Source organism: Kogia breviceps, chromosome 10, assembly GCF_026419965.1.
Source record: "Kogia breviceps isolate mKogBre1 chromosome 10, mKogBre1 haplotype 1, whole genome shotgun sequence".
Lineage (NCBI taxonomy): Eukaryota > Metazoa > Chordata > Mammalia > Artiodactyla > Physeteridae > Kogia > Kogia breviceps.
In genome coordinates, this window is record NC_081319.1 from 84,077,283 (window position 1) to 84,086,998 (window position 9,716).

A 9,716-nucleotide genomic window follows, 5' to 3' on the forward strand; every position below is an offset into this window, starting at 1 on the left:
CTGAACCCATTGTCCTTCCTGTTCCATACCATACTTCCAATACCTTTTATACCCATTCTGTTGTTACCCTCATATATCCTCATCCACATGTCCATTGGATTATACCTATTAATGTTTTCCCCACCATTCATTTACCTCTCCTGCTTTTATTATTTCTTGCTTGTTATTTAAGCCCTTCCTTTATTGTAAGTAAAGTTAATATTCTGGGCTCTGGATTTATTCTTCCTGGGTTCAAATACTGACTGCCACTTCGTGGCTGTGTGTTAGGGAACTTTCGCTGTGGCGTTGTACCTTCCAAGAGAGGTTGTTAAAGGGACTTGCCACTTAAAAGACCTGCTAGAAGTGCAGAAAAATCTAAGTGGATCTAAGTTGATCTCATCTACTGTCAGAAAGAGAGGGTTCGTTCAACAGGAGAAGCTCATATTTTATACTCTTGAAAATGTAAGCTTTGTGATAAACACCTGGAGAAGGCTTAGATGCATTAAAGACAAAGGAAAAACCCTCAAGAGCAGGAAGAACTTGGTCAGAAAGAAAAAAAAAAAAGGCAGTGTTAATGATGACTCTTTCTTCATGAAGGCTGAGGATGTTTCTTAATTCCTATTTGATGATTTTTTTTCCTCTGAAAACATAAATTGTAATATCCATTCCTTTTTTATTCACATACAGTTCTGGACTTGCTGACCAGTAAGAACTTGTTTTTTTTTTTAAAAAAGGGCTCTTCCTTCCCAGGAGGCTTGTTCTCCTCAAATGGTTTTACAGTTATTTATCAGTCTTCAACACACCTTGGCAAAGTCCAAGTTTAGAAGTGGATGGACACCAAAGTCTGAAGAAAGAACAAGCTGAGCCATTAACTTTTAAAAGACTTGAACAGATTTCTGTGTGTATCTCCAACAGTACTGCTCAACTGAGACCCTTCCCTTTAAACATCACTCCCTCCTGCATATTTGATAACAAAAATAGTAAGAAGAGAGATTTTCTCTTTAAATGTAGCTTTAAACATATTTACTTCAAAACACAGTAAGTACCAGGACTGAAGAAAGGCCCATGAATTAACTTGGAGCTTTCTCGTGACAAATCGGTGCTGCCCAGAAAGAGTATTTCCCCAAAGGGAACACTGGAGGAAATTCCCCCAGACATTTTCTAGCTGTGCCATTTCTCTTTCTCCCTCTACCTTTCTTTGAAAGGAGTCGATTTATACCTAGTGAGAAAGACCTACTCTTCAAGAAGAAGAGCTTTCTTGGACAACATACCTATAAGAAGCTTGAGCAGAGGCAGAGAGGTGCTGACACGTCACTTCTTATGGAGGTAATAGAGAGTTAGTTTCTTGGGGGACGCTTGTATCACAACTACTTAAATGAGTTAGAGAGGTCTTTGGAGAAGAATCAGGACAATTTTCAGTGTGATCTGAAGCTGCGCAGATGGTCAAAGATGCACCAGCACCCTGAAGGCTAAAATAAGGATGAAGGGTCCCACAGAAGGTGATTCCAGTAAAAGAATAGATGTGGGACCCATCGATCATATTGTAAAAGGACACATTCCCAGCATCCCAGTCCAAGAAAACTCCTATCCTGCAGGAGTGCTGCCTCAGTGACAGACACTTTCTCTGGGAGGTGGGAAATGTGAATTCTCCTGCCTTGTATACCACCACCCAGAAATTCTTCTCTGGACATTCTACAAACCACCCCTCTCTCTTTGCTGTGTCTGAGCAAACACCCAGAGCCCATCTAGTTCTAGATCCAACTTCTGTCCCAATATTTACTTCTACCTCCCAGTATTGTCTCTCCACAGTAAGAAAAACCTTGCCCAGAACACTGAAGATGGCTTCAGACTCCCCTTGCTCTTGGTGTGCTGGGGCGTCACCATTCTGAGAAACACTCTTTTTTGAATAAATATGTTTTCTGCTCTCAGATAAGATGAGGTTGGGATGAGCTGTGGCTGGATCCAGAGTAAAAACCACTGTAAGGTATGGGGGGCGGGGGGAATAAAGGTCATTCCACAGTGGAGACTGGTTGGTTTTAGGAAAGATGCAAATTACTGGGAAAGGAGAATGAAGAAAAACAAGAGGGAGAGAAATGGAAGATTAGGTAAAACAATGCACGTTCTATCCTATGTTCATTCATAGGAGACACACGATGCGTAGATCATAGAAGGCCAGGGTTGGATAGGACCTTGGGTAACCATGTGTTCCAGACAGGCTGAGACCAGTTAGCCAAGAAGTCTGTCTCATCTGAAAATCTCCAGGATCATATATTTCAAGTTGGTGTTTTTCTAACCTCCTGCAAATGCTGGTTGCTCTACTGCTTGCTCTTAATAGTTAAGCCATGCCTTATTTCCAATCACAGTGTACCCACTTTCATTTAAGCTTCTTCGGTGTCATTTTTCTCTAGGCTTATGTAAAATCTAAGTCATCTACTTCTCATACACTCTTATTATATTTCTAGTGGTTGAAATCCCAGGCTCTGTGGTCAGAAAGAGCTGAATTTTGATAATCACTCTGTCTTTAGTAGCAGTGATCTTGAAGTTACTTTGTCTCTCTCTGTCCCACTTTATCTCATGAAGATGTACATCATTATGGTACATCAGTACATACAGGACTAGTGTGAAAAGTCAACGAGATAATGTGTAGAGAACTTAGTACTACATCTTGTCCATGATGAACACTTGGTAAATTTTAGCTTCTGATGGTTGTAGTAACACTAATACCTGTACTCATAGTAGCAATAGTGCTAATACTAGTAGTAATTAATCTGCTTCTTGTCAAACCAAACATCTTCAATAATTAAAATTTTTCTCATAAGAATTTGTATGTTAGCAATTATAATATATTTTAATTTTCGGAGGATTAACTTAACTAGGAAATGTGTGTGGATACAGGGATATTCAGAGTGAAGTAGCAAGCAATAGAAATAGAGAGTCGACTCTTAATTCTGGAAAGACCCGAAGATGGTCAGGGGCCATTTTTCCACTGAGATGCAACAAGCTCTTCTGTGTCTCAGACTGGGTACGTAATAGACTTCCTTCTGGCTGAACTATTCTTTCAATGTTATTCACATGAATAGATCTACCGTATCACTTAAGTCTCAGATTAAATATCAATTCCTCGGGGTAATTCCTTTAATCCACGATTTTTTTCTCATGGCAATCTTTTATTCCTTCATAAGATTCATCACAGTTTGTACATGCGCTTTCCCGTGAAGTTAGAGACCAGCTTCACTTTATTTATTTGGCACTGAATAAATAGTTGTATAATTTTATGCTGATGAATGAATGGTGTCAGATCAGTAAGAAATCTGTTAACATTTCTGCATGAGATTGAAGTGAAAGCCATGAAATGAATAACCAGTTAGGTATTACTGGGAGTTTATACAAATAGAGTAGCTTCTCATTTGTATAAAAGAGATTAAGTGAGACAAAATAGTAAGGGCACTCACCTGCTTTGAACTGTTCCTTTCTCCAGTCTAAAAAGAAACTCATATGGGGAAAATATGCTAAGGACGTGTCCTCTGAACTAGTGAGGTGCTTATCCCTTTACCTCTTGTAGTTTTTTGGACTCCCAGATTCAAAGTAAAATCTCCAGATGATGGCACCTATCTGAAAAATTCTCTGGAAATGCCTCATGAAATCCTGAAGTACCTGAAGCCCCAAGACAACATCAGTTACTCACCAGCATATAACTCTGCTTTTCTCCAGTCTGAAATAAAACAAAGGAATTAGATTCTCTCATTCATTGGAATGCCACTTCAGAGTATGAAATTGCAGTGATCACATGAAATCTGAGGGCTTTAGTACTATATTTCTGCGTTCATTATCTCAATGACAATTCTGATGTACTTGCCCTCTTTTACATCTCCTGTTTTATTTCTCACATTTTCCACATTCTACATCTATGATAAAATATGAGGGTCTGGTTTTTTGCGGGGAGAAAGGAAAAGTAGGCTTAAATTGTGAGAGTGTATTGGAAAGCCTAAAATTCTATGTGCTGCCTTGCTACCTTTGAGCTTCACAGGGCTCCAAATGCCTAATTGTGAGTTCTGCTCTCACCAGGTAGGCCCTCCACCCAGCAGGAAAAGCTCCCCCTCTCAGCTTATTTCCCTGTTGGCCAAAACAGCTGAACCCCCAGCTGGTCTTCAACCTAATGAATTTTACCTCCCTGTCAGCCTGCAAAAATCATTCAAACAAGCCAATTACTTACTTACACAGAAAACAGGCCCACCTCATTCTCCTGTTGCTGAAAAGCCTGGCTCCTACAGACCTTGCTAATTCGTTCTGCTCCCAAGTGCACCTCCATGCGGTCCTGCATGGCGTGAGGTTTCTTCCTCCCCCAGGATGTGAGTACATGTGACTAAAAAACTGCTGTCAATCTCTTTTGTCCAGTGTTGGGTGTCATGTGTTTGAGCATCTTATACTGTTTAGGGTATGGGATCCCTCCCTCACCAACAAGGTAAATAGGAGGTGACCAGAACAGAGGGGCTGATGAAATGGTTCATCCAACCATAACATCAGTATAACTCACCTTGCTGATACCGTTTCTTCCTTCTGGCTGAAAGGACTAACAGCCTGTGAGGGACCAGACATACAGCATACAGTAATGACTCTATTTCCTCTGTTAGAGCAAAGAAAGTGGAAAACTTACCAAGCTCTTTCTCAAATGATTCCAAAAAGGAAAGCAAATAACAAAATGGATTTAACAGAAAATAAATATTTTCTAGACTATGATACTAAGCCCAGATCCTAAGTGCTACTTCCATATACCTAAAACAAACAAAAAAATACCTTAATTGAGAATTATTATGACCATTAAAAAAAAAACTCTATGTTTATACCAGTGATTTTTCTCTCTCCAGTGAACTTTATAATACTATTTCTTTTTTTCTCATGGAGGTCCTGGGCTCCATGTTTTGTTGGAGGTCTTGGCGCTCTAACTCATCCTTACATATATCTCTTTGTTCCCAAAAGATGCCATCCACATGCACAATCATGTTAACAAACCCATAAATTCACAGATCCCCACCAAGTCTGATTCACAGTTTTTTGCCTTTGGCTTTACTTTCTTTCTCCTTTTCCTTCTTGACTTCTGATAGTTTCTTCTTTTTCTGTCGTTCTTTCCGAGCCAAATACACAACAGCACCAACGAAAACCCCAAGTATCACCAAAGTCACAACGAATGCTACCTTCCAAGGAGAGGTCCTAGGGAAGAAGGGTTCTAACACAGGACCCCCCAAACCTGATTAAAAACATACACAAAGCAAGTCTAGCCCATCCCAGGTCCTAAATATCCCCTCCTTACTCCTGTCCTATCCCCCAAATGAGCAACACTGACCTGGGATAAAAATGGTTTCCACTTGCTCTTGTCAAAAGAAAGGGTTCTTCATGGAACAGGACACTTCTGTCTTTGAGCTGTCTCTCACAAGAAGGGATGCCTCAATCTGAAACAACCCATCATTATCTTGTGTCTCATCTTCAGAGAGAGATGGGATCTTCTCTCCCTTTGCATCTTCCCATTGTATTTCAGGCTGGGGAAACCATCCCTTGCCTGTGCACTTCAGCCTTACTCCTTCATCTTCTGGACCCACCATGAAAATATGAGGACCAGAAACCAAGCCTGGAGAGGAAAGTCATTCATCTGAGATTTGGACTTTTTTTGTCCAAAAGCTCCTCGTGTTTCACAGCTACACCAGTGGGAGAAGATGGACAAAGCACCATAGCTCTCTGTGGATGGAAGGGGGTTCTTTTCTTTTCCCATGAGATAAATGGGTATCTGAAGTTCAAAAATTACAAGAACACTGAAGCTGATAGTGGAACTTATACCAATGCCTGTCATATCTCCTCTACACAAGCATATCTGCAATTGGCCATAGAAGGATAATAGGGAAGGAACAGAGTAAAATTTGCCAATGTAGACATGTTGCCACTATATCTATATCTATTCTGTATCTATATCATATGTCTATTCCATTTATTGGAGTCTCAAGGAAGACTTCTTCTGTGCTTAAATTGAGACTACATGTAGTCACTTCCTTAAACAATCTCCTTTTGTCATTTTTCCAAATTTTCTTTCTTCCACTGAGTAAAGATTATCTAAAACATGAAGGTAACAAGGTGAAGTGAGTCCATGAAAGTCAAGATCTTTTAACTTTTCCATTCTCACTCCTTTCTTTTCCTTCCACTACCCCTCCTCTTCTTCAACTCCGCGCAGGCTATATCTGCTAGTAGATTCATATAACCAACACCCATATCAAAATATAACAGCACCAGAATACTTGATGAATTCACTGTCTCTTCAAGAATGATGGCTATTCTAACTTCTAAGACTTATATTATTTTGTTTTTTAAAAACTTGATATCACAAAGTATGGAACCACCATAAGCTCAGTCCTATTCTAGTTTCTCAGTTGTGGGAAATATATTAGGAACCTCAGCTACATCATCTTTTTTTGGCTAAAAATTATAATAGAGCTAATAATTTCAACGACCAATCCCTTACCTTCCTGGGGGAATATACTTCTGGAAAACAGAAAGCCGTCTGAAAGACAATCCATCTTCTCAGAATTGCCTGAGGGAGCTGCCAATTCTCTTGAAAAAAGGAAATAAACATAAGTGAGTGAAACTGCTCCTGAGCGAAATGGAACAGATCAAAGCCTAGGAAGCAAGAACTAATAAACCAAATAGATCTTGCATTTCCTGGAAGAATACAATCATTGAAGTTCCAAGTTGACATAAGCAGATGAAACCTACATCTATGTTGAGAAAGAGGAAAAAGAAGGAATACCCATTTCTGAGCATTAGAAGTGGCTGTAATAGACAAAGTTTAAATGAGTGAAAGATAAGCATGGATATATAATCAAACAACTGCTTCTAAAGGTTGGACTTGTCTTTACACCACTAAGTCAAAGAACTGTTATGGGAAAGGTACTGAAAAATGCTGTCACCTGCATGAGATTATTTCCATGACTATGAAATCTTTGACCTCTTATTCGGAGGATACTGAAGTGAGATCACAGTTACATGGCTCAGGAGAGTTTGTCACTCTTTCCTTCAAGATCTAATGGATTAGATTTTTTTCCATTAAAGTTATACATAAAGAAGATGGATAAAATGGGTATATAGATTTCTTGTCAGATGATATTAAATGAGAAGTATTAATTTAAGGTAGGCCCAACATAGTCAAAGTATGAGAAAAACATGACAACTAAAAAGAAACAACATGTTTGTCTTGGCAGAGGGTATATAGCTTTAGAAATGGAAACACCAAAGAAATAGACAGATAAATCATTATAACCACACAGAAAATTTAGACTTACCCTGGTGCCTATGAGAAGTTTATGGGAAACAATGCACTGAAAACTGGTGGAGATTTTCTACACTATTCACTACTGGTATGGAGATAAGTGAATATATACATTACGAAAAAGTATTTTGAGCTTTTCATTAAACTTTATACCAAAAATACATTTCTATAGATGAAAGATCTAAATGTAAAAAGCAAAACAATAAAAAGAGATAGAAATGAACTACAGCTACATTCAATTAACTACATAGAAAAATCTCAAACATAATGGTGAACAACAACAACAAAAAAAGCCAGACATAAAAGAGTCTATGAATGTGAAATTAAAAAATAAGCAAAACTAAACAGCACCTCAGTCTACTCTGTCAAACCCTCACAGTCACTTCTTCCAAACAGTGGATTTGGTTCCGGACCACTAACACTCCCTGTTAAGCCTCTTGTCCATCATGGTACCCAGCTGGAATTCTGGTCTCTGAGAGTAATGGTACTTTTTGCTAATCATGGTGCCTTCCTTCAAAATACGTGAGGAGAAACGTAGAGGGAAATAAATGATCAATTTTTATGGTAGATACTTATGGAAATAGTTTAATTTTAAAGTACAGCACAATAAATGTATAAATAGATGAAAAGGATTTGGAGTTAAATCCACTGTCTAAGATGTTGACCAGCTCTAAGGATAACTGCTTTTTTGCTTCTGTCTTGTTCACCATCCTCCTCCCCAAAATCAAGTACAGAACACTTAGATTTCTCTTAGAGTGATATGTATTCTCAGATATTACTCACTTATCACCTTTAGCTCCAAAAGGGCTTCTTCAAAATCACTTCCTTTTTAAAAAATACACTTGTACATCCCATTGTCTGAGACCCAGAGGCTGTGGATTCTCACAGCTACTCTTCCCTCAGTGATGTAGTCTTTCACCAACTCTGCTCTCCCTTTGAAATCTACTAGTTGTTCTCCCGCCTGCTTCGTTCCATTCTGATACACATACACAGCATCTGAGAACTGGGAGTGGAACCACCGGATCTCCATATTCTCCACGCTCACGGCTGGGGACACGCGGCAGGGCAGCACCGTGTCTGCACCCAGCGTGGCCACAATGGGCTCCAAGGGACCAATCACCAAAAAGGAATCTGTGGAATAGAGCCACAAGTGAAAAGAATATCAGAATACCCTCCCTGGACGTTTTAGAGCACAGCATCATTATTGGTCCAGTACAGCCCCATAGACATTCTCTCTCTCGTTCATACAGCAATAATTTGTAGCACACATTCAGACTGAAGAAGGCAGTGAACAAGACAAGGAGGATTTCCACCCTTGTGGAGCTTACAACCAACAGAGTGATCTCATCTTAAACAAGATTTTTAAACTGCCATGGTGGGAAATTCAATGAAGGAGGAGGGGAGAGTGCTGGAAAATCAAGAAGCTATAGTGTTTTGCATCAGATCTTGGGCATCAGAAAATGCATTCCTCCAGAATCTGAGATCTAAATGAATTACAAGACATCAGTAAAGTAATTCTACCTGGTCCTGCCCTCTAAAATAATCACATAATGATTTATTTGTCCTCGTATATGGACAAATACATTATTGTATCAAAATAAAAGATTTGCAATTAACCTAGGTATATAGGAGACATGATGGAGTAGTTTAATGCTTCTGCTCAGAGAGCAAGAGAATCCAGGTATAGAAAATATAAAATATTCTCACCTGAGCCCCATATGGACACCTGGAGAAGCAGGATAAAGAAGAGATCTCTTGGCAGAGAGAAGTCCAGGGAACACACCATCTTTCCCAGAACAGAGAACAGTATGACCCAGAGGGAGGTCCTGAAAATAGCTGGAGTGAAGACAAAAAATGGGACCCACAAGGTAAAAAAGATTATAGCTAAGGTGGTTCACAGTGCTTCTAAGAAATGGCCTCCTGAAGCGCTCAAATGACCGTAGTGTCTCTCTCAGGGAACATCAGGGAAGACTTTGACATTCACAAAAAAGACCTTTTGATTCCCTTTTCCAAGAAAACAGTTTTTATCTCAATAGCCCATGCTCTGATGTGATAAATCTGACCACAATGTCTCCAAACTCCTCTCTCAAGAAGAACATTTTATCCAATGGACGGAAAGACAGAGCAAAGGCAATGAGCAGCCACTGAGAGAGATGGCTTTAGCATAAACATTACTCTGGCCTCAACCAAATTTCTCCCCACACATTCCTATGGGCTGAAGGAACATATATAACTTGGCTTCTCCTCTGTCAACCCTCAGGGTCCTTGCCCAGATTCTCTCACTTCCCTCCCTCTTGCCCGTCACCAAGAAAATGCAACTCCCACATCTCCTAAGTGTTTCTTACAGAGATGAAGGCATCCTGGAACTTCTCACCCTCACTGCCGCAGGCACCAGGAATACATGCTCTCCGCCATTCCTCCAGGTTAC

The 9,716-nt window shown here is 39.7% G+C and overlaps 1 protein-coding gene across 1 annotated transcript; it reads right to left on the reverse strand.

Annotated features, from left to right (window-relative positions):
• Window positions 1-1,297: 1,297 nt before the first annotated feature.
• Window positions 1,298-9,074, reverse strand: LOC131763707 (butyrophilin subfamily 1 member A1-like). Its single transcript, XM_059076149.1, is given in 9 exon segments — window positions 1,298-1,956; window positions 3,432-3,458; window positions 3,665-3,691; window positions 4,514-4,540; window positions 4,634-4,656; window positions 5,038-5,203; window positions 5,321-5,602; window positions 8,072-8,419; window positions 8,996-9,074. Coding segments are annotated over 9 exon segments (1,638 nt in total).
• Window positions 9,075-9,716: the final 642 nt, after the last annotated feature.